Below are 23929 nucleotides of genomic sequence, written 5' to 3'. Positions count from 1 at the left end.
CGGCTCATAGGCCCACACTGCTCGCGTCGGTGTGAATTTCGGTCTCGGCGTTTTCATCAAAGTGGCCAAGTACGGGAGGGCATTGCAGGCGGCGCTTGAGTTCGTCGAAGGCTTCTCCTTGCGGCGCTTCCCATTTAAAAGGTACGTCAGCCTTTGTAAGCTGCGTCAACGGTTCGGCGATCCGCGAAAAGTTTCTGACAAATCGTCGATAATAAGCGCACAGCCCAAGGAATCGGCGCACAGCTTTCTTGTCGGTAGGCGGTGGGAATTGTGCGATTGCAGCTGTTTTCTCCGGGTCTGGGCGAATACCGTCCTTGCTAACGATGTGACCTAGGAACCGGAGTTCTTCGTAGGCGAATTAAGTGACACTTCTCTGCTTTTAGCGTTAGTCCCGATGACTTGATGGCTTCCAACACTGTCTGTAGTCGTTTTAGGTGGTCTTCAAAGTTTGACGAGAAGACAACAACGTCGTCCAAATATACCAAACAAATTTGCCACTTCAACCCTGCCAGGACTGTGTCCATTACTCGTTGAAACGTGGCTGGTGCGGAGCAGAGGCCAAATGGCATCACCTTGAACTCATAAAGGCCGTCCGGTGTGATGAATGCGGTCTTCTCGCGATCTCTTTCGTCGACCTCAATTTGCCAATATCCGCTCTTCAGGTCCATCGATGAGAAGTACCTTGCATTGCAGAGTCGGTCGAGAGTGTCGTCGATGCGGGGAAGCGGGTAGACATCGTTATGCTATTCAAGCGGCGGTAATCAACGCAGAAGCGAAGTGTGCTGTGTTTCTTCTTGACCAAAACGACTGGTGCCGCCCAGGGGCTGTTCGATGGCTGGATTACGTCATCACGCAGCATTTCCTCAACTTGATCGCGAATGTCCTGCCGTTCTCGCGGCGATACACGATAAGGGCTTTGGCGCAGAGGTCGGTCGTGTTCGTCCGTTATAATGCGGTGCTTGGCCAGTGGTGTTTGTCGTACCTTCGATGATGACGAGAAGCACTCCCTGTAGTTTCGAAGAAGACTGCGAATCTGGTTTTTCCTGCTGTGGGTCAATACTGGGTTGATGTCAAATGTGGGCTGACGGAATTGGTCCGGTGCGTCTTCCAGTGGTTGGTCGTGGAGGGCGAATACGTCTTTGAGGTCCGCTAATTCGTCGAGAAAAGCGATGGTCGTGCCCTTGTTTAGATGCCGGTATTCTTCAGTGAAGTTTGTTACCAGCACCTGAGTTTGTCCTCTCCGGAATTTCGCGATGCCTCTTGCGATGCCGATACCTCGTTCCAAGAGCAATTGGATATTTCCTTCGACGATGCCTTCAGCGGTTTCAATGTCTGTGCTACCTACGCTGACGGCGACGCTTGATCGGGGCGGCACGGTCAATTCTCCGTCGAGGACGTTTAGAGCGACGTGTTGCGTCGAAGTCGTCGTAGCAGGTATGGCTTTGTCTGCAGAGAGCTTGATGAGCTTGGATCGGAGGTCGATGATAGCCCTATTTTCATTTAGGAAGTCCATGCCTAAAATCACGTCGCGGGAGCACTGCTGCAAGACCACAAAGCTGGTGGGGTAAGTACGCCCATTTACGGTTATTCTTGCAGTGCATCGTTCCGATGGAGTAATCAGGTTGCCACCTGCGGTGCGAATCAGCGGGCCATCCCAAGCGGTGGTAACTTTTCTGAGCTGAGAGGCTAACGGTCCACTAATGACTGAATAGTCAGCTCCGGTGTCTACTAGGGCAGTGACTCTGCGACCGTCGATATCAACTTCAAGGTCACTTGTTCGCGTCCTCGCATTGCACGTGGGCCTTGGTGTCCGATCTCGGCTGCGTCGTTTCTTCAGGTCATGGCCGGGGCATACCGTTGTTACTTCGCTGGGCGGCTGTGTCTGCTTGCACTTTGGTCGTGTTGTCGTCGATGACGTGTGGAGCGGCGGTGAAATGGCTGCGTCGTCGTATAGTGGTCGTCGGCGGCGGAGGATCTTCGTCTTTTCGCCGTTGAGCAACCTCACCTCCAAAGGTTGCTGCCTTTAGTTTCCCCTGCGCGGGCTTGGGGACCTTCCGCGCATACTCTCATCATAGTTACGGCCTGGCGACGCAAAGCGGGCCCTGTATGGTGATGGAGATCTGAACCGACGGCTTGGTGACGCAATCTCACCGCTGCGCAGATAGTTGTCGATTTCTTGCGGTCGTTCACCTGGGCGTGGTCGTGGGGCGTCGACTGCAAATCCGCGGAGACCGATTCGTCGGTACGGGCAGTGGCGCAGAATGTGGCCGGCCTCACCGCAGTGGAAGCATAATGGCCGGTTGTTTGCAGTCCTCCAGGCGTCGCACTTCCTGGGGTTTGGGGGTCGTTGGTAAGCTTGGCGGGCGGGGGCCAAGGGGCGGTTTTCAGGAACAGGACGGTAGCGGCGAGGGCTGGGAAAGTCATCACGTCGGGGCGGAGGGCGACGTAATGCACCAGCGTAGTTCATCGCTGTTGCTTCTTGTGCTGGAACAGTCGCAGCCGTCGCTTCAGGAACGCCCAGCGCCTGCTGAACTTCTTCACGGACGACGTCCGCGAGCGTTGCCACCTGGGGTTGTTGCGATGATGGCAGCATTCGGCGGAGCTCCTCTCGCACGATCTCCCGGATTAGGTCCCGAAGGTTCTCTCCACTTGCAGATGTGCTGGGGTAGTGGCATGAGTAGTTTGGTTGAAGTGGTCGCTCGTAGTGGCGCATCCGGGTATCCAACGTCTTCTCAATGGTCGATGCTTCTCTCTCAAATTCTTCCACAGTTTTCGGCGGGTTCCGGACAAGCCCCGCAAAAAGCGATTCTTTAATGCCTCGCATTAAGAATTTCACTCTGTCATCTTCGGTCATGTTAGGGTCGGCGCGGCGAAACAGGCGTTTCATCTCCTCTACGTAGGCCAGGACGGGCTCGTTTGGTAGTTGAATTCTTGATTGGAGGAGGGCCTGAGCTCTTTCTTTTCTGACAGAACTTGTAAAGGCCATCAAGAACTGTGCTTTGAAAATCTCCCAATCCTTGAAAGAAGTCTCGTGATTTTCAAACCAAATTCGGGCATGTCCTTGAAGAACAAAGTAGACCTGCCTGAGTTTCGCAGCGTCGTTCCAGCCATTGAAATCTGCCACACGGTCGAAAAGGTCCATCCAATCTCCCGCATCTTCATCCGGTCGTCCATGGAAGCAGGGGGGCTCACGGGGTTGGACGAAAACAACCGGTGCTGTAGGCTGGGCCATTGTCAGCGTCGATGCCTTCCGAAATCGAATGGGGTCAGGTAGCAGACCGTGCTCTGGCTGTAGGCCTTGAAGTCGGCGGCTGGCTCGGTGACCTGTAGGCTGGTCTTCCAGGGCGACAGGAACACGGCTTGGGTCTTCGCTTGAAGGATAAAAGGCAGCACCTCCACCAGATGTCACGTAGTGGTGACGAGGTCGATGACACAAATGAAGGGTCGATGATAGCACTAAAGAAACTCTTTATTTGGGCTGACTTGCGCCCGCAAAAGAACTAAGCAACTCGGCGGCGGCGATAGAAACAAACGTGCTCGTCGATCGTCGAACAAAGAATGCCCGTCACACTCGGCGACGCTCAATTTAAAGGCTGCACAGAACAATCTAGATAACGTCGCAAACAGCTACCAGCACGGGCTGGAACATTGTGGAAAGACACCCGAGTGGCCGGAACCTTCGAGACAGATCTCGGTGTGTCTTGCGCTACAACAAAACTGATAAAGGTGTGACTCGCGACATCGAGCAGTAACAAACAAAGATTACGGAACTGATACGCGGTCCAGAATCAGAGTGATAAGCCTGTATGCCGGCGGCTGTTAAAAAACAACAAATACTGTTTTGTAGGTTTCGCGGCAATATAGTGGTGGGGCTCTTTTTTTTTTCGCAATGCTTTCTCGCCAAGCCTTCTCCAGTTCCTGTAAATGTGTAAAGCACCCAGATGACCCAGTGCCCCGACAATGGTTACATCTATTCTAAAAAAAAAAAAAAAGGCATCCGATAAGATGTACAATTTTTTGCGAAGTGAGTTCCGGGCAGATTTTCAGTCGATTTCTTCGGTGACATTTTTTCCTAGGGGCCGCTTCCTGAGGGGACCTTTCTGCGCGTTTTTTCCGGGGCCGTATATTCCGCGGACCTTTTTTTTCGGGGCTGTATCTTCTGGGGACCTCTTTTCTGGGGTCGTTTTTACCTTCACCCGTGGTTCCGTAGTTAAGGCGACCCAGTTCGTTCTCGGCCACTGTGGCCGCGTTAATGTAGGATAAGCCCTCCCAACTCGCGTTCACAATCAACCGCTGTGAATACAAATAAAAGCACTCAGCATAAATAAAAAAATGCAGCTCCAACCCAATTGATTAGTAGCTGTCAACGTGAAGTTTGAATCTTCATCAGGAAGTAGATTAAAATAATTTGACGTGAACGCGGCCAAGGTTATGCAACATATACATACCACGGATCGAGGAGTGCAACACTGATCTCTCGCGTAGCAGCTCACTGCGCATACATACAAATACCGAAGTGAAAAAAAAAAACGGGCTTGAGGAACAGTTTACATAGGTAAAACATATATGCATGCTCCAACAAAGAAACAGGCCTACGCATTACAACATATATATGACGGCCTCGTCTACATGTGTTACCTGCGCACCCGCGCCCGCACCGGCACTAAAACAGTTCAAGATCCCATCACGCGTCGTAAGAAGGCCAAACTCGAGTTATTCGCGACCTTTAATCCGGTAGACCGCTCTGGCGTAAAGGTGAATAAGCTCCAGCTTAGCCGTGACGAAGTGTTTGCCGCATATTCGATGAGCAGGCATCGGTATCCAGCCTTGGCGCTTCACCGCGGCGGCCCACCACTGTTTACGGCGACCATTGTAGGGCAAGAAGTCTGTGCAAGCTTACTAGACTTCCTCTAGTGTGCCTTTCGGCACATGTCATAGCAACGCGATAAGTCGGCATGGTGCTCTGCATTTCCCGGCAGCAGCAAGCCATTGCGTAATCACGGTAGGCAAAGCTAGAGCACTATAGCAAAGCGACTGAAGTGTTGTTTTGCCTACCAGGCGAAAGTCACTAACGACGACAGCGCCACCGCATTTTCGTGACGTAGCCGGAGTGAAGGAGGTCTATATCGAACATAACCGGACTTCCGTCGGATGTCCGAAGGTCCGAAAACGGACGTCCGTCGGTCGACCGTCGGACGTCTATGGCCGTCTGGGATCCTTGTTGTTCCCTACCACCTCCTGGGCTTTGGTCATCGCTTCAACCATTACGATGAGCAGCGCGCCTGGCAGCCAAAATTGGAAGGTATCGCCGGCGCGGCCACCTCCTCCCATTGGGAGATCCCTCCGCGCGGCACACTAGCACACCGTGCTAGCAAGTATCACGGCCGGTCTCGAGGGAGAGCGCGCTTCTCTTCTCTTACGGCCTCTCCAATGCACGGCCGGTCTCGAGGGAGAGAGCGCGCGCTCAACGCGCTCTCCCTCGCGACCGGCCGTGTCCAATGGGGTCTGTTTCCACCGCCCGCCGAAGCCTCGGTGGGGTCGCCACCGCCCCACTGCTGCTCCTCCGCTAGAGCCGTTCATGTGCAAGAGAAACGCGCGCTCGCTCTTAGCTCCGCCCGCGTCAGTTGCAACCGACATGGTCCTAACATTTCGCCCCTTGTGGTTTATACAAAGGTCGTAATCACCATCGAACATTTATCGTGTACGAGGAATAATATACAGTCAACAATCCGCTCACGCGCGCGCGCGTCTTCGTCAGTGCGGCCGTGCATGGTCGAATGAAGCTTCGGGTACACTTCAACATTTTTTGCCCCTAAGTTTTGTACAAAAAATAAATTTACCAGGCTATGCAATGTGCCTTTGAATGTTGTAAGCAGGTGTAGCGCGACCTGACGTGAGTGCATGGTGAACTGCTGGGTGGAGATTCTGTCAACCGCTACCGTTTCCGTTTAGATCAAAAGAGGCACCGGCGAAAATTCATGGCGCGTCTCAGATTCAGAGTAAAGAACAAAAATTTACTCATATAGTTAAAATTTCACTTGGTTGGTGGAACGTGGGCTGTTCTAGCTTCGTTCAAAACATATCAGTCGGTTAAAAGACCGAAGATGTATATATGTAGTCCCGCGACTACTTTTACTTCACTTCACTTTCACTTCACTTCACTTTATTACCTTAAAGACCCCACATTGGGGGTATTACATAAGGGGTGGGAGTACAAACATAGATTGAATATGATTGCCTACATGGTATTTATGAAGTGCATATTTAAACTGTTTACAAAACTTGATGGGCAGGTGATGGCGTCAACATCGTGGGGAAGGCCATTCCAGTTTTTTGCAGTGCGAAGAAAGAATGATGAAGAAAAAGTGACGGTGCGGGCGCGCTGGCATGAGACTACTAGTGGAGTGAGTGAGTGAGTGAACTTTATTAATTGCTCAGAGATCTTTTTCTTCGCCTCTTCAACCGAGGCTGACGAGCGGTTGGCGCCCCCAGTCCAGGGCACCACTGGCTTTCGCCAGTTTGCGAGCTCTTGTGACCAGGTAGAGCTGAGCCTCCGGGTCAGAGCTGGCCAGCAAAGCCTCCCACTGTCTTTCATTTGGGTTTTCAATTTTTTGCAGTTGATGTGAGCTGCATTCCCATGTTATGTGGTACAGGGTAGGGGTCTTCCCGCACCACGGGCACTCGTCTCTGAATGTCGTGGGATGCATCATGTGTAATATGTGTAAATTAATGAAGGTAGTGGATGGCCGGTGCGATGAGATATGCGAGCTGGCGGTGTGATGTAGGGTGGTTGGCCGAGGGAGCTGTAAAAAAACTTATGGAACAGATTAAGAGAAGCAATGCGACGACGATGGGCAAGAGTTGATAAACCTGACTGCCGTTTAAGTGACGATACACTGATGTCATATGAATAGGAAGAATGAATGAACCTCGTGGCGCGATTTTCTGGACAGATTCTAGTGAACTGATGAGATATGCTTGTTGCGGGCTCCAGATAGCAGATGCGTATTCTAGTTTAGGTCGGATGAGCGATTGGTAGGCGAGAAGTTTAATACTTTGAGGGGCGTGCCGTAAATGGCGTTTCAAAAAACCTAATGATCGGTTAGCTGATGCGACGATGTTCGTTACATGTGAGCGCCAGGAGAGATCCTGGCACAAGGTGACGCCTAAGTACTTGTATGAGCATGCAGATTCTAGTGGAGTGTTAGCAACCGAGTAAGTGAAAATTTGGGGGTTACGTCGGCGGTGAAAAGATACGAGTTTACATTTATTAGGATTAAGCGACATTAGCCAGTCATCGCACCAGGCATGTATTGCGTTAATGTCGTTTTTGAGCTGTGATTGGTCAGAGGTGTTGGAAATAGTGCGGTAAATAACGCAATCATCGGCAAACAGACGAACATTGCAAACCAGGTTTGAGGGTAAGTCGTTTATATAGATTAAGAATAGGAGGGGAGCTAATACAGAACCTTGGGGTACGCCTGATGTTACTGGAAGAGGGTTAGAACTGTGTCCATTAACGAGAACAAACTGAGAGCGGTTAGAAAGGAATTCTTCGATCCATAATAAGACGTTAGGATGCAGATTTAGCATGGTTAGTTTCAGCAGTAAACGCCTGTGGGGAACTTTGTCAAATGCTTTAGCGAAGTCTAGAAAAATTGCGTCAGTTTGTAAGTTTAGGTCGAGGCTGGAGTGAACGTCATGAAGAAAGATGGCCATTTGAGTTTCACATGATAGACCCTTGCGAAACCCGTGCTGTGAGGGATGAAAGAAGTTGTTACTGTCAAGAAAGTTCATGATTTGAGAATAGATGACGTGTTCCATGATTTTGCAAGGTATGCTGGTTAATCAAGGAAATGGGCATAAACACTTAAGCAGAATTGAAAAGAGCGGCAAACAATAAAATTGCTCTTCATATTCACCAATTCATCAAAATGGTACCTGCGTCTAGAAAATTCAGTCTCAAAATGTTCCTGCGCGGCTTGTGCACACAAGGAGTTAATTAGCCTCTCGTTCTTCTCCGTCACTTTCTTGGTATAATTAATTGAGAAGAAGAATTCTGAGAAAATTTTCAAATATCAAAGAAGCGGACCAACATGGCTGTTGCCAATTTCTTCTGGGCAACTCAGTGTTGAATTCTCAGTGCTGATTGAATCAGTATCTCAAGTACTTCGAGAACCTTTGTGTGTAGTAGGTGTACGGCAGCTTTTTCAAAAAAAAAAAAGAAAACACTTGTCCAACAGGACAACAAGATCTGGTTTCGGATAATGCAGTCCACTAGAATATTGTTCTCGTAGAAGAGTGTACTTACATGGGGCTGCTTCTTTCGCTAGTTTCAAGAAGAATAGCGCAAGCGTCACACCCGAAGTGGATTAACTTAACAATATATTAACCGATGTAAGCTAAACCGGAATATGTGACAGTGGGAAATGGATGGCAGGATATGCCATCACTTCCTTCAATTCCTCGCTTACTGATTGCGGCATAGCAGAAATGACTTTTTTTTTTTTTTGGCATCGACGCAAGGTGTCTTGATTTCACTCTCAGCTGAAACGTCCGTCTTGACAATGTATATAGTCATGTGCCGCTAGCTGTTACGGCCCTCGCATCTAGCATGTCGTTCCCTTCCGCACATTAGCCTTACTGTCCCGAAGAGAGCTTCAATGGGTCGCTATATATACTGCTTGAAATGTTCCTTCAATGAGAATGTCCTTCTTTAACGCTTTAGAAGTTTCTTGCATACTTTCGATATAGCAGGTGAACTCATAGTAAGTCACTGCAATCACCTTCACCATTTATTGGCCTCCTTTTACCACTTCCAGCACAAGTGGTGTCATGAATATCACACTATTTTTTGTTGTTTTCATAATAAGATTAATATCATGTAAAAATTTTAATAAAACAATGTTTATTTGCAAAATTGAAATAATGCTTATAATGTACACATTGGCCAATATATGAATGGTAGTAACATTTAAAACTCAACCCTACAACGTTTACTTTGACTGTTACACTAATCTTTTATATCATGCAAGCATTCTGCAATTTACATTACATTTTTATGAAATTATTTTCACCTTCGGTGCTACATGAATGGTTTCGCATCTAGCGCTGAAAGACTGTTTTGCTGTTGCAGACGAGTTGTTGTCATGTTAGCCTTCAAGAAGCTTCACTGCCCATTCAGTTTTTTTTTTTGATATTCTGATTCTTGTACAGGCTTGGGGAAAATTTGGACTAAAATGGACAAAAGTAGCTACCATATATGCCACAATGTATGTCATATGCTTGTCGAACGTTTGCTGAGCGATAGTGTAAATATAATAAAGACTCCGTTCACATGTGTAGTAAATGACGACATGCCGCTGCAGCATCTACCTTCTGTGTCCTTTCATTTCGGGGCTGTACTCACCACGAAACCCGCGAGCGACAGCGCGAAACCAGGCAAAAGCCCCCCGCCGCCGCTGAAGCAGACGCGGAGCGAACAGTGAGCAGGTCGCGCCCCTTGCGGCGGCGGAGAGTTAACTCAAGGAGAAAAGTTCCCATTGTTCCCGCGGCGATTGAGAAGGCCGTACGAAAGAGCGCGCGCTCTCACTCGAGACTGGCCGTGCAAGTATATTCTAGGCTACAGTGTACTAGAATATTCTAGTACACTGTATCTAGGCACAGTCACGGCCGGTCTCGGGGCCTTCTCAATCGCCGCGGGAACAATGGGAACTTTTCTCCTTGAGTTGCGCTCTCCGCCACCGCGAGGGGCGCGACCTGCTCACTGTTCGCTCCGCGTCTGCTTCAGCGGCGGCGGGTGGCTTTTGCCTGGTTTCGCGCTGTCGCTCGCGAGTTTCGTGGTGAGTTCAGCCCCGAAATTAAAGAACACAGAAGGTAGATGCTGCAGCGGCATGTCGTCTACGTACTACACACGTGAACGAATATAAAAAACACTGTCGTTCAGCAAACGTTCGACAAGCATGGCATACATTGCGGCATGGTAGCTACTTTTGTCCATTTTAATCCGAATTTTTCCCAAGCCTGTACAAGAATAGGAACAAAAAAGAAAACTGAATGAGAAGTAATCACATATCGAAGCTTCTTCAAGGCTAACATGACAGCAACTCGTCTGCTACAGCAAAAAAGTCTTCAGCGCTAGATTCGAAACTATTGTAACACCGAAGATGAAAATAATTTCATAAAAATGTAATGTAAATTGCAAAATGCTTGCATGATATAAAGTATTAGTATAACAGTCAAAGTAAACATTGTAGGGTTGAGTTTTAAATGTTATTACAATTCATATATTAGCCAATGTGTGGTATTATAAACATTATTTTAATTTTGCAAATAAACATTCTTTTAATGAAATTTTTACATAATATTATGCTTGTTATGAAAGCAATAAAAAATTGTTTGATATTCATGACACCACTTGTGCTCGAAGTGGTAAAAAGAGGCCAAGAAATGATGAAGGTGATACTCGATGCAGTGACTTACAAATTAGTTCACCTACTATATATCGAAAGTATGCACTTCTAAAGCGTTAAAGAAGGACACTCTCACTGAAGACTCATTTCAAGCCCTGTATAGCGACCCATTGAGGCTCTCTTCGGGCAAGTAAGGTTAATGTGCGGAAGGTAATGACATATGCTAGATGCGAGGGCCGTAACAGCTATCGGCACATGACTACATTGCCAAGACGGACGTTTCATCTGAGAGAAAAATCAAGGCACTCAAGGAAGTGATGGCATCTCCTACCATCCCATTTCTCACTGTCAAATATTCCGGTTTACCTTACGCCGCTGGATATATCGTTTAGTTAATCAACAATTCGGGTGTGACGCTAGCGCTATTCCTCTTGAAACTAGCGAAAGAAGCAGACCCATGTAGTACGCTCTTCTACGAGGACAATATTCTAGGACTGCATTATCCGAAATTAGAGCTTGTTGCTCTATGGGACAAGCTTTTTTTTTTTTTTCGAAAAAGCTGCCGTGCACCTACTACACACACAAATGTTTTCGAAGTGCTTAAGATCCTGATTCAGTCAGCATTTCAGAATTCAACACTGAGTTGCCCGAAAGGAATTGACAACATCTATGTTATTAGGCCCGCTTCTTTGATATTTGAAACATTTCTCAGAATTCTTCTTCTTAATTAATTATACCAGGAAAGTGACAGAGATGACCGAGAGGCCAACTATGTGCACAAGCCGTGCAGGAAGATTTTGAGACTGAATTTTCTAGACGCAGGTCGCATTTTGATGAATTGATGAACATATAGTGCAATGTGTAACTTTGAAAGACAATTTTTTTATTGTTTGCCGCTCTTTTCGATTCTGCCTAACTGTTTATGCCCATTCCCTTGATTAAAAGTAGTCGCGAGACTACATATACATCTTCGGTCTTTCATCGACTGATATGTTTTGAACGAAGCTAGAACAGCCCACTCCACTAGACAAGTGAAATTTTTACTATATGAATAAATTTTTGTTCTTTACTCTGAATCTGAGACGCGCCATGAATTTTTGCCGGCGCCCCTTCTGATCTAACGAAAACGGTAGCGGTTGACAGAATCTCTACCCAACAGTTCACCATGCACTCACATTAGGTAGCGCTATACCTGTTTAAAACATTCAAAGGCACATTGCATAGCCTGGCAAATTTATTTTTGTACAAAACTTAGGGGTAAAAAATGTTGGAGTGTACCCAAAGCTTCATTCGACCGTGCACGGCCGCACTGACGAAGGAGCGCGCGCGTGAGCAGATTGTTGACTGTATTTTATTCCTCGTACACGATAAATGTTCGATGTTTATTACGGACTTTGTATAAACCATAAGGGGCGAAATGTCAGGACCCGCTGGTTGCAACTGACGCGGGCGAAGCTAAAAGCGAGCGGGCGTCTCCCTTGCGCGTGAACGGCTGTAGCGGAGGAGCAGCAGTGGGGCGGTGGCGACCCTACCGAGGCGCGGCGGGCGGTGGAAACAGACCCTATTGGAGAAGCCGTAAGAGAAGAGAAGAGCTCTCTCCCTCGAGACCGGCCGTGGCACAGTATGCAGGCATGTTCTTTAGGAGGCATTGGGCAATCGGCTCTTCCGCGTTTTCACTGGCACTACTTACTCCGTCTGCTGTGGTAGTGCTAGGTAGGGCCGAGCCGAGCGGGCCGTGCTAGGGGTGGTTATGGGGCTCAGTTTCGCGATCGTCATAGTCGGCGACATGTGATGGAAAGTCTGAATTGCTAAACCGCAAAATCATGACAATCTGTGTTAGGATAAATTAATATTCGCCTTTGATCCCTCTTGTTGTGGATGGTTTTCGGCGCCACCATGGAAATTCTGATGACACCCGAGTATTACGTGATCGTCGATGGTGAAGAAACTTTGTGGTGCAGCCGTATTGATGGAAAGTTGGAACCGAGAAAACGTACGCCTTTGCATGGGTATTGGCTTCTGGCCGTGTGAAATGTGTGTTATATGTGTAATATTCTCAGTGGTCATTGCGTACAGCTTCGCAAAGGAACGGTTTAGATTTTACGGTTGTGCCGCCATACTTACAGTACCTAATGCTCGCAGAAAAGTTTGTTTCCTCGGTCAAACGTGGTATTAAAACCTTAGAGCACGTCTCGCCTATTCCCGTTCATTCCCGTTCTTATGAAGTCTGTTTTGAAAGTATCGATCGGCGAATTTGCAGACCATTGGAGCATGTCATTTCGTTTTGTGGCCGCCTTTATTTACTGCCTGCAGGTTTCAACCGGGAAAGTATCCATTTTTATGTATTATTTTACCTACGGTGCATTTTACGGCTACGCCAGCTAGTGCAACTAGTAGACAATATACATGTGCGAGAATTAAAGTTTTTGTATAGTTTCAGTTATCCAGTAGCACAGGAGCGTGTCATTTTGCTGCGGCTACAGCTCATACATTGACAATTTCAAACCAAGTTTTCCCGGTCTAGTCATTCTTATGGCAGATTTCAGTGAGCACTGTGTAATTGTAATAAATACAGCTTTGGAAACTCTCGCGTATACATTAGTTGACAGACGCTGCGCAAAATTCAGCCCAACTACAATATGAGCGAAGTGTCGTCACTTTCGGGGGCTTTTATTTCTCTGCAGGGTCTGCATTGGAGCAGCTTAGTGATGCCATTTGTTTGGGTGCAGTGTACGGAGTCATTGGAAAATTCCAGCCGCATCCAGGTTCGTTTGCCTGCAGTTTCTAATATCCGCTAAACGAACACAAGCAAGACAGTAATATTTGTGCATCATGTCAATTGTGTGCATGGTCATTGCAGTCATGATGAAAACGTGCCATTATCATCCCTAATTACATGCAGCTCTCTGAATTGATGTTGCAAAACTACGTCTACCGCATATATTTTGGTGACAGGCTGACATATGTTCTAATTTTGTTGACTAATGTGCCCATAAAATAGACTGTCATTTAACTAGAATGCATTTAAAAAAAAAATACAGACAGGACGAAATAAGGAGACAGACAAGGGACGAACGTTCGTCCCTTCATTCGTCCATTGTCTGTCTCCTTGTTTCATCCTGTCTGTATATTTTGTGCTGAGAAAATATGCATTCTACATATAAAGATCGACTAGCCTGTCTTTCTACGTTAAAATGTCAGTTAACGCTAAGAGGGCGTATATATTAGACTTCTCAATACATTGTCTTAGTTTGATAACTGAAGTTTCCTGCGATTGCCAATTCTCTTTATGTTAATTTTAAAGGCAAGTATATCCTTCAGTTTTCTTTCATGGGATCCTACTTTTAAACATTCTACCTTTAAAATCGACAGAAGTATATGTCCGTAAACTCATGAATATCATCCACACGACAGATAAAAGCAAGTGTCTCTCAGGTAGGTATTCTTAGTCCTTTTCTCTTTAACTTATACATTAATGATATTGTTCTCATCCAGCAAGAAGCAAAATTCATAAACTATGCAGATGATACCAGTATTTTCCTATTGTTAAATTCTTATATAGGCCTTATTAGCGCAGCAAACAATTCCATAAACCATCTCTCAAAATGGAGCCAGGATAATGATTTGAAGGTAAACTCCAAAAAGACAAGCTGTCATCTTCAAAACAAGAGGTACTTGTATCCCAATGACACATAATATAACTCGGAGAATACAGAAGTTGTCAGCTCAGTAAAAGTGCTTGGCATATACTTCACAGACACATAGCAATGAGACACTCACATGGATTTTATACTTCAGAAACTAAGTCGCGTAACAAGCATACTAATTCGAAACCACTGCATCTTACCAACGTCAGCTAAACTGATCATTTACGATTCACCCTTTGCATCACATGTAAACTACTCCCATCTTGTTTGGGGTACAACATCAGCCTCCAATCTGTCCTGCCTTACAACTCACACACTGAAAGCCTCTTCACCAGGGATGGTTTGCTGACGCACAGTCTTATTTTGTTTTCTCACTTGGTAAGCCTCGATGATTTCCCTGGTCATCTGGTCAGGGTGTCATACGTAGCATCAAATATACATAAGTCAAACGGGTCAGAGAACATCTCAACTCATTAGACTCTACCCACTTCACTAATCTAGTTGATCATTGCCAAAAGTGTCAATCCTGTTTTTATCAAGTACAACATTCCGAAAGTCGTCAGTTGTACAATCGAAATCTCTTACGTGCCTACTTTTTTTTTCCCTAAAACAATATGCAAATAATTTATTAACAAATATAGCAAGCTTATCCCCTTCATGAATCACTGCCTTGTCGCGGCGGAGGGGCTTGCGAAACTCGATGAAGTCGTGAGCTCTGCTCTGTAGGGCCACCCAAGATAGACAGGTCACGGCAGAGAGTTCTGACAAAATGTGATTCACTGGAGAAGGTAATGGCAACCCACTCCAGTATTTCCTGCCAAGAAAACCCTATGGCCAGTCACAATACCATTAATGATATGGCGCCGGAAGATGAGCCCCCCAGGTTGGAAGGCGTCCCACATGCTACTGAGGATGAACAAAGGGCAATTCCTAGTAGCTCCAGGACGAATGAAGCGGCTGGGCTAAAGCCAAAAGGACGCTCAGTTGTGGATGTGTCGGGAAGCGACCGGAAAGTCCGATGTTGTAAGGAGATATATCACATAGCAACATGGAATGTAAGGTCTATGACGCAAGGTAAACTGGTAAACTGGATGTCGGCAAGCGAGAAATGGACAGATTGAACATTGATATCTTGGGTATCAGCGAGCTCAAGTGGACCGGAATGGGAGAATTTAATTCCAGCAATCATTATGTCTTTTATTGTGGGCACGAATCCAGGAGAAGGAACGGGGTCGCTCTCATAGTAAACAGAAGAATGGGCAAAGCAGTGCTAGGGTACAACCCCAAAAACGACCGAATGATTTCACTTCGGATCCAAGGTCACCCTTTCAACATAACAGTTATCCAAGTCTATGCACCGACCACTACTGCTGAAGAAGCTGACGTTGAGAGATTTTATGCTGACCTGCAATGCCTTTTAGACCGCACTCTATCATCAGATGTCCTTTTTCTCATAGGAGGCTGGAATGCTAAGGTGGGGAGTGAAGAAATATCCGGAATTACAGGCAAGTTCGGTCTTGGTGAGCCAAATGAAGCTGGGCAGAGGCTAGTAGAGTTTTGTCAAGAAAACAACCTGACCATAGCGAATACTCATTTTCAACAGCACAAGAGGCGCCTGTACACATGGACTTCACCGGACGGTCTGTACAGGAATCAGATCGATTATATTCTTTGCCGGCAGAGATGGAGAAGAAGGCCTGGGGCCGATTGTGGCACCGATCATCAGCTTCTTGTTGCCAAAATTAAGCTTCGATTGAGGAAAACGCAGAAAACTAGAAGGCCTTTCAGGTATGATCTGGATCAAATTCCATTAGAATATGCTGTGGAAGTGAGGAATCGATTTCAAGAATTAGATCTAGAAGACAGAGAGCCTGAAGAGATGTGGACTGATGTTCGTGATATAATACAAGATGTTGCTACTAAGGTAGTTCCAAAGCAAAAGAAATTCAAGAAAGCAAACTGGTTATCTGAAGAGGCTTTGCAAATAGCTGAGGAAAGGAGGATGGCAAAAGTTATGGGGGAAAGAGAAAGATACAAGGTTCTCAATGCGGATTTTCAGAAACTAGCAAGTAGAGATAAGAATGCCTTCCTGAACATACAGTGCCAAGCAGTTGAGGACAACAGCCAATTAAGGAACACAAGAGCTCTGTATAAGACAATCAAAGATATCAAAGGAAGCTTCTGTGCTAAGCTGGGCGTGATAAAGGACAAACGAGGCAAGGACCTCACTGAAGCCTCAGAGATAAAGAAGAGGTGGCAGGAATACACAGAAGAACTGTACAAGAAGGACCCGAATGTGCAACCCCAACATAAGACGGTTGTGATTAGTGATCTCGAGCCGGGCATCCTGAAGAGTGAAGTTGAATGGGCCTTAGCCAGCCTTGCTAAGAACAAAGCTAGCGGAATTGATGGCATTCCAGCTGAGTTGCTTCAAAACCTCAACCATGACGACGCTGTTAACATTATGTATACATTATGTCAGCAAATTTGGACAACCCTGCAGTGGCCACAGGATTGGAGGAGGTCAGTTTACATCCCCATTCCAAAGAAAGGCAGTGCCAAAGATTGTTCCAACTACCGCACGATCGCGCTTATTTCGCATGCTAGCAAGGTGATGTTGAAAATCCTCCAAGGTAGGCTGCAGCAGTATGTGGCTCGGGAGCTTCCGGACGTGCAAGTTGGGTTTCGCAAGGGCAGAGGAACTAGAGACCAGATTGCCAACCTTCGCTGGATCATGGAAAAAGCAAGAGGGTTCCAGAAACCCATCTACTTCTGCTTTATTGATTATGCGAAAGCGTTTGACTGCGTAGATCACAGCAGATTGTGGCTAGCTCCCCAAGAGATGGGAGTTCCAATTCACCTCATCTGTCTCCTCAGGAACCTGTATGAAGGGCAAGAGGCCACAGTCAGAACTGAGCATGGTCTTACTGATTGGTTTTCGATTGAGAAAGGAGTGAGGCAAGGCTGCATACTGTTGCCCTGCCTATTTAACCTATATGCAGAGTGCATCATGAGGAAGGCCGGTCTGGACGAGTCTTCAGCTGGAATGAAGATTGCTGGAAAACGTATCAACAACCTCAGATATGCGGACGATACCACTTTAATGGCAGAAAGGGAAGTGGAACTCAAGAGACTTCTGATGAGCCTACAAGAGAAGAGTGAGAAAAAGACAAAGATCATGGCGTCTTGCCCTATTAATTCCTGGAGCATCAAGGGACAAGAAGTGGAAGCTGTGACAGATTTTCTCTTCTTGGGCTCCAAGATTACCCCGGAAGCAGACCGTAGCCATGAAATTAGGAGACGCCTGCTTCTGGGAAAGAGAGCCATGGCTAGCCTTGACCGCCTAGTAAAGAGCAGAGACATTACACTGCCAACCAAGATCCGTATAACTCGTGCTATGGTCTTTCCAATTGCGATGTATGGATGCGAGAGTTGGACTGTGAAGAAGACTGACCACTGAAGAATTGACGCGTTTGAATTGTGGTGCTGGCGGAGACTCTCGAGAGTTCCTTGGACGGCCAGAAGACCAAATTAGTCGATACTGTCGACCATAAACCCTGACTGCTGATTGGAGGGTCAAATTCTAAAGTTAAAGCTCAGCTACTTTGGTCATCTGATGAGAAGAGAGGAGTCGCTGGAGAAAGATTTGATGTTGGGAAAGGTTGAGGATCACCGGAGAAGAGGTAGGCAGCGAACGCGATGGTTAGATGGCATCCTCGAGGCGCTGCAGATGAAGTTATGTGATGTTAGGAAGATAGTGAGAGACCGGAAAGCGTGGCGTGATATGGTCCATAGGGTCACGAAGAGTCTGACACGACTGAACTGAGCAAGCTTATGTCAGACTACTCAAAATATAATACGCAAAGCCACGAAAAATGGTTCATCCCTGTTTTGAGGACCAATTACGGCCATAAAATGATTGCAAACACCTTACTGTGACTACTAAATTCCTACCTAGGGACCAGCATAGACATTTATACATTAATACCATAGGAGCTCATCTGCCTTGTGAAATCTATTGCTTAAATTTTAATGTTACAGTATAAATATGTCTTTCTTTTTTGTTTTGTCTAATTCGTTTTTCTGCTGTCTGTCCGCCAATTTGTAAAGGAAGCCAAGGATCCCTCAAGCTGTAGCTTTTACCTTGGCCCCCTCCATTTACTTGTAAATGGGCTCAAATAAATGAAAGGAAATGGTTAACAGTAGAATCGGTTGTCATGATTTTACAGAATCATTTCTAGCCCTGGTTAAAGCACAAGTTCTAGTGCTTTTCTCTGGCAAGGACGTGATTTTAAACTGATGCTAAGGGACTTGTAAACACGAATACTAATTGTGTAAATTTTGTGCCGGCTTCAGAACCAGCAATTTTAATGCATTGTAATTATTTTAACTTCACCTGTTCCTTAATGATTGGTGGACATGTTTGTTGCAGTGATACTCTTATTTTTCTTTACTTTTGTTTGCTTGTTGACTTACTTTCTTAATCTCCTAGCGGAATTGGACTAGCCAGGCTTGTCATAAGCATACTGTCATTTTTGGCTCGTGATGAGTCCAGCTCGTCGTGCGGGTTCTAGCACCCGGATTACAGTTTAAGATGAGTGATTGCAGACAGGGCAGATTGCTTCTGCTTGCCCCGACCGAAGAAACGGGTAACTGCAACTGCACAAATGAACATGACGGAGCAGCGATGCTTGAATGATACTCAAGACTGCAATTATATTCTTGAAGTGAGGACGAGGATAGCGAGGGCCTTGCTTGTAATGAAACAAAAAAACATGGTAGACTTGCACCTGCTGCAGGAGGTGCAAGAAAGCACTGTGTCAGATTCCATGCTTTGAACACTGAAACACTTGTGAAAGCCTTAAATAGGAAGGAAAATTGGAGTGATTTTGTGGGTGTGACAAAACTATTAGGCCTTTTTACGTACCTTCACATAGCCACATTCCTACACAGTACAAATAGACGTAATAAGGATTGCTGTGTAAAAAAAAAAAAAAAAAAAAAAGATACCTTAAGCGCTAACCGCGTGAGGCGGACGACGGGCTGAGGGCCGCCAAAGCATTGCCGCTCGTCGCTGTCGCTCAGTTTCTGGGTTTTTAGAAAACTTCGCATGTCGCCCGGAAGTTGCTCGCGAGGAAGCCAATCGCAGAAGGCTTTGCGGTGCTCAACTTCCGCTCTGGCTTTTTGTTTTGCTTTTGCGTGAGAAGTTTGTTTTCCTAGTCCGGTTTGGGCAAAGAACCTGGTGCCTGCACGCGCTCATTTTGTCTGATCCGTGTATATATGAGTGCATTGAGACAATTCAGTAAAAGCTTGGAACAGTAGTAAAAAAAAAAAAAGGCTAGTGTGGTTAGATATTGTTAATTTTCGAAAGGAGCAGGAAAAAGTCACTGCTTGCAATGCATGTCGGCATTGCAGTGTAGTAGCGCACTGCTGCGCTGTGACCCTTTAAAATGTGATGCGTTACAAAAAATTTCATCAGTGTTTTATCATACTTTTGTGCTGTTTAGTGTTAGAAACGGTATATATAGCGTAATTGCGCTCCCCTTGACCGAATGACGAGGCGGCACTAACAAAGCAACGCTGAAAACGCACCTCTGTCGCTGAGCCCCGTTGCTCCGTGTGGTATACATCCGCGACAATGACAGGCATTGGCGGCGGCGGCGTGCGATAGATCGCTAGGGCCTGCCGTCTCATGCGGTTACCGCTTTATGTTGGTTTTTAAACTGTAAGCCAACCAAAATACAATTTTCTTAAATAAAAGAAATGTGTCATTTAGGGGGTCACATATGACAATAAATATGCTGTATCACTTCTTTAATTAATCAGTCTCAGTATTGTTTGCTGGCACTGCATATTGTAGATTTTCAAATGCCTTCAGTGAGGGAAGCACATCTAAAGGCTGCCTCTTCTAAGCCTTAGTTTGTACAAGTTGGCTATTTCATAGTTTGTCAATGGCTGGCTAATTTCAGACTCAGACCAGCGGCTGGTGCTCGTACGGCAGATGAGTCTCATTGGGTCTATGCCTGGAAATCACCAAGTGTTTAAGGTTAACAAGGTTGTCTTGGTGCCGCTTTCAATTCACGATGCCCCAGAGCTGGAGATGGAGGCAAGTTCTGGCTTCATTATATTATTCTCACATTTGCTGCCAATTTAGTATGTAACTAGGTTGTCTGATGTCTAGTGCCTTTGTTGAGAAGCCTCAGGCATTTGTGTACATTAACAGAACTGTTGTTGGTATACGGCCGATGAAATAGCTAAGTGCTTTCTTCTTCATTGTAAATAGTGCTGAAAAGTGTAGCAACAATGTGTCCTGGTTTCGAAACTTTTTTGTAACTCTTGCCATTGTGGACAAGTCATAAATAATTTTGCATGCCTGGTCATTATGTATAATAATGATGTAGTTATCCTATGCTATATAAATCACATGATGACCATGGGAATGTGTGTTTACTGAAGTGGACTGGATATTGTAAATATTGAAAGTCAGTATTGCAAATAGTTGGTGGGTTTTTCTATTTTTGTCCTGATTGAAATTACACCAGTTGGAATTTGGAAAACTGAGATTTAGAGGACCGTGAAAACCTACCGACTAAGGGCAGAAAATGTGCGCAAACGTGTTGTCTAATGTGTTGTCTTAAGCTTACGCCGAATATATAGATCAGCAATGCTCCTGTTTTGCCCCCCTCAACTGAGCACCAGCTGGTGCTCAAGAACAGTCTCACTGTGGTGGTGAAGAGCGGTTTTTAAAAATTTCTTGTAAATTATGGGGACCATGCAGAGCCAAGTTTAACTCAAAAACTCAGAGATGTCACCTCTACAAAGCTGTTGCATTAGAATACGACCATAGTTACCTTTCCAGGGTTCTGTTTGGTGAGTATTCTGATTGAACAACAGCTTGGGACAAGCAGTAACATTTGAGAGGCTTTATTTGATTAAAACATTTGTAAGAGAGTAGATCTTGATGATTGTTGCAACACAAAAAAAGGGGGAGATGATAGCGTTAGAAGCTGTTTTTGCCTCAAGTTTTGTGCCATGGTTTGATGGTTGTGTTTGTGGAGATGTTTCACTAAAGATGTCTGTAGAGGTGAAAAATGGAGTTGTCACTTTCGGTCTGGTAACGTCATTTTTCTTTCAGCCAATCAATGGAACTCTCTCACATGGCACCACTGAAGTATCACTATGACGTGAAATTCTTCTCAACAAGTTTGCTTGCAGTTTTAACTTTTGTCAAAAAAAAAAAAAAGATGATTGTTTTAGTGGCCCCTTATGCGAGTTTATCTCATTACCTGTTACTGCTTTCTATTTCCAAGGTTACATGTGTCTGATATGAAGGTCAAATAGGCAAAAAAGCAATAAACTAGACATCACGTGATCATACTAAAGTGCACAGCAAACGTGAGTGCAGTGCTTCGACTGATAACCACACCTTTGATTCTTTATATATGTGTCAGTATATTGGCCATCCAAGTGGGACCACCCCCAGGACCACCGTTTGGGTAAAATTTGGACCTGTTTGACCCAGAATATTCAAGTTGGTGTCAAATGATTTAGCACCTTCTAAAGAATAAATTGCTAATTAAATGGAAGTCTAAAGTATGTGTAAGAGTCGCACTGATGACCCTTCTGCCTCGCAACCGTGAATATGACGGATCTTTGGGCGGCCTTACGGCCAAACTCTTTGTCACATAGTGTTTTGGATGGTGTCAAATGATTTCTCGTTGAGATGCACATGTTTATACGATGTGATATCTGATATAACAAATAAATGTTTCGGATATAGTGAATGAGTTTGTAAATCGCAGTATTAGTACTCAATCCACATAATATAGATGGTGCTGCATGTGTATTAGAAAGAGCATTTTCTGTTTGACTCAGTTTGCTTGAAGTGGTGTCAAATGACCTGGCATGTTCCAAAGCATAAATTTCTAACTCAGATAAAGCCCAAAATGTATGCGAGATTCGCACCGACGACCTTTCCGCCCTCAAACCGTGTAGTCCGAGGAGCTTCAGATGGCCATTACGGCTGAACCGTTTATCGCAGGGAGTTCTGGTCGATGTCAAATGATTTGTTGTGTTTTGATGCCAGCATATATGAAATTTAATAACTGATGTGACTAAGAAATGTACCAGATATAGCGAAGGTGGCTGTAATTCGCAATAGTAGTGCAAAATCTATGAACTGCTGCTTGAAGCTCCCGTAGCTGATGGTTTTAAGATCTTTCCCAAGTATGTACCAACCAGGCCGCCACATGGTCTGCACTGTCAGTGGCCATTCCCTTTTCACTGGTCCTTCCTAGGAAAAGGACAGAAGGACATGTGTACTGAGAGTATTTTGTATCGTTATCCTGCACAATGTGATACCATTTCTCGCTTGTTTTTGCAAGTGCAGTTTATTTTCACATGGAGCTTGACCATGCTATGTATGAAGTATAGTAGTGCTTCCAGTGTAATGTTATGCTTGGCATGAACATTGCAAAGTTTTAATCGAGTTATTGGTACAACTCATGCGTTGCCCCCTGGGATTTGCATCAGTAGCCATGCGCCAAACACCAATCCAGCTGGAGAAGACCTGAGCGGAGTCCTGCTTCAGAGCTGCAGAAAACATGGCAGACCATTAAAACTGCCACGGCTCAAGTCAAGCCACGCAGGGTATGTCTCGTCTGTTCATCCCACTGGTACTGTGAAACCTCGTTAATATGTACCCGCTTACCAAGTAGTTGCGATTAAAACGTAGTTGTGAAGATTCCCCGGCTGATCCGCTATTGAAACCCATGTATTGGTTGACCTCGTAAGGCGTAGTGGCTCGTGAAGTGCCTACCTATTAATACGCACTTTTCATTGCAATTCGGCTGATGCCGTGCTGCGACGCAAAACGTTTTCACCTTTCCAAAAAGCGTTATGAGCGTGCGGACTGCCGGTGATACAACTATAGTGTACTAGAAAGCATTCTAGAGAAAGTATGCAGTTATTTTGACCATGTTTCAAAGAACACTGTTCGCTGCGGTGATGTCCATGTCAATAGCAGCCCGTGAATTGTCGGCCGCTTCGATATCGTTGGAATTAATTGATTTATAGGAAGGGAAAGGCGCGGTAACTGTCTCACTTGTTTTCTATGGACACCTCAACCGCGCCGTAAGGGAAGGGAGGAAGGTGGGAGTGAAAGTGGAAAGAGCGAAAGAGGCACCGTGGTGCAAAGCTACAAATTAATTTCGACCACCTAGGGATCTTTAACATGCGCTGACATCGCACAGCCCACGGACGCCACTTCGTTTCGCCTCCATCGAAATGCAGCCGCCGAGGTCGGGTTCGAACGCGGGTACTCCGGCACTGTAGTCGGGCCTCTTACCACTGCACCACCCCAGCGGGGCACGATATCGTTGGCGGCCCTATTGCAGTAACTATCGCAGTCACCCCAACAAATCCCCTTGACTTGGTGCTACGCGTGCAGTTGTGTCATAGCCCATCTTCCTTATTTTCTTTGCTTTGTGGATGTGGTGCGCAACAGGTGCATTGTCTATATTGAGCTGTGGTGCTTTGCAAAGTGGTTGTTGCGTAAGTGTGTGTGTGAACAGGCGGCACTATGCCCCTCCCCAAAGCGATGAGGATATCGAGAATAAGGACAGCGGCGATGAATTGGAAAGAGCCAATTCAGGCCCTAACATGACAGAAGCCGCTCAGGCATTAACTGTTATGAGAGCGTTTGCTGAGAAGATGGGCCTTATGGACAAGCTTGCTCACGGTCTCGCTGATTTTGAGACTACTGTTGTCGCCGCGCGACTGCCACGGCGGCAACTGAAAATGACCGACTTCTGGTCAGCAGGACGGGAATAAAGTGCACGTAAGTATATTCACGGGAAATTTACAGCGCCT

At 45.9% G+C, this 23929-nt stretch overlaps 1 protein-coding gene across 2 annotated transcripts in view; it reads left to right on the top strand.

The window, feature by feature from the left end:
* The first annotated feature begins 12052 nt into the window (after positions 1–12052).
* Positions 12053–23929, top strand: part of sp3 (phosphatidylinositide phosphatase spermathreecae) — a 101554-nt gene continuing 89677 nt past the window's right edge. The window contains exons 1-4 of one of the 2 annotated variants that reach the window (XM_084595612.1): positions 12053–12405; positions 13097–13177; positions 20029–20165; positions 22595–22708. In XM_084595612.1, coding sequence (XP_084451738.1) covers positions 12291–12405; positions 13097–13177; positions 20029–20165; positions 22595–22708 — 447 coding nt within the window. In that variant the 5' untranslated portion in view covers positions 12053–12290. The remainder of the gene's footprint in view (positions 12406–13096; positions 13178–20028; positions 20166–22594; positions 22709–23929) is intronic. The other variant, XM_084595569.1, reaches the window with a different exon arrangement.

The sequence above is a fragment of the Amblyomma maculatum genome, chromosome 1 (assembly GCF_055883805.1).
Source record: "Amblyomma maculatum isolate TAMU_Amacu chromosome 1, ASM5588380v1, whole genome shotgun sequence".
Taxonomy (NCBI): domain Eukaryota; kingdom Metazoa; phylum Arthropoda; class Arachnida; order Ixodida; family Ixodidae; genus Amblyomma; species Amblyomma maculatum.
This window is presented reverse-complemented; position numbering and strand designations above follow the sequence as displayed.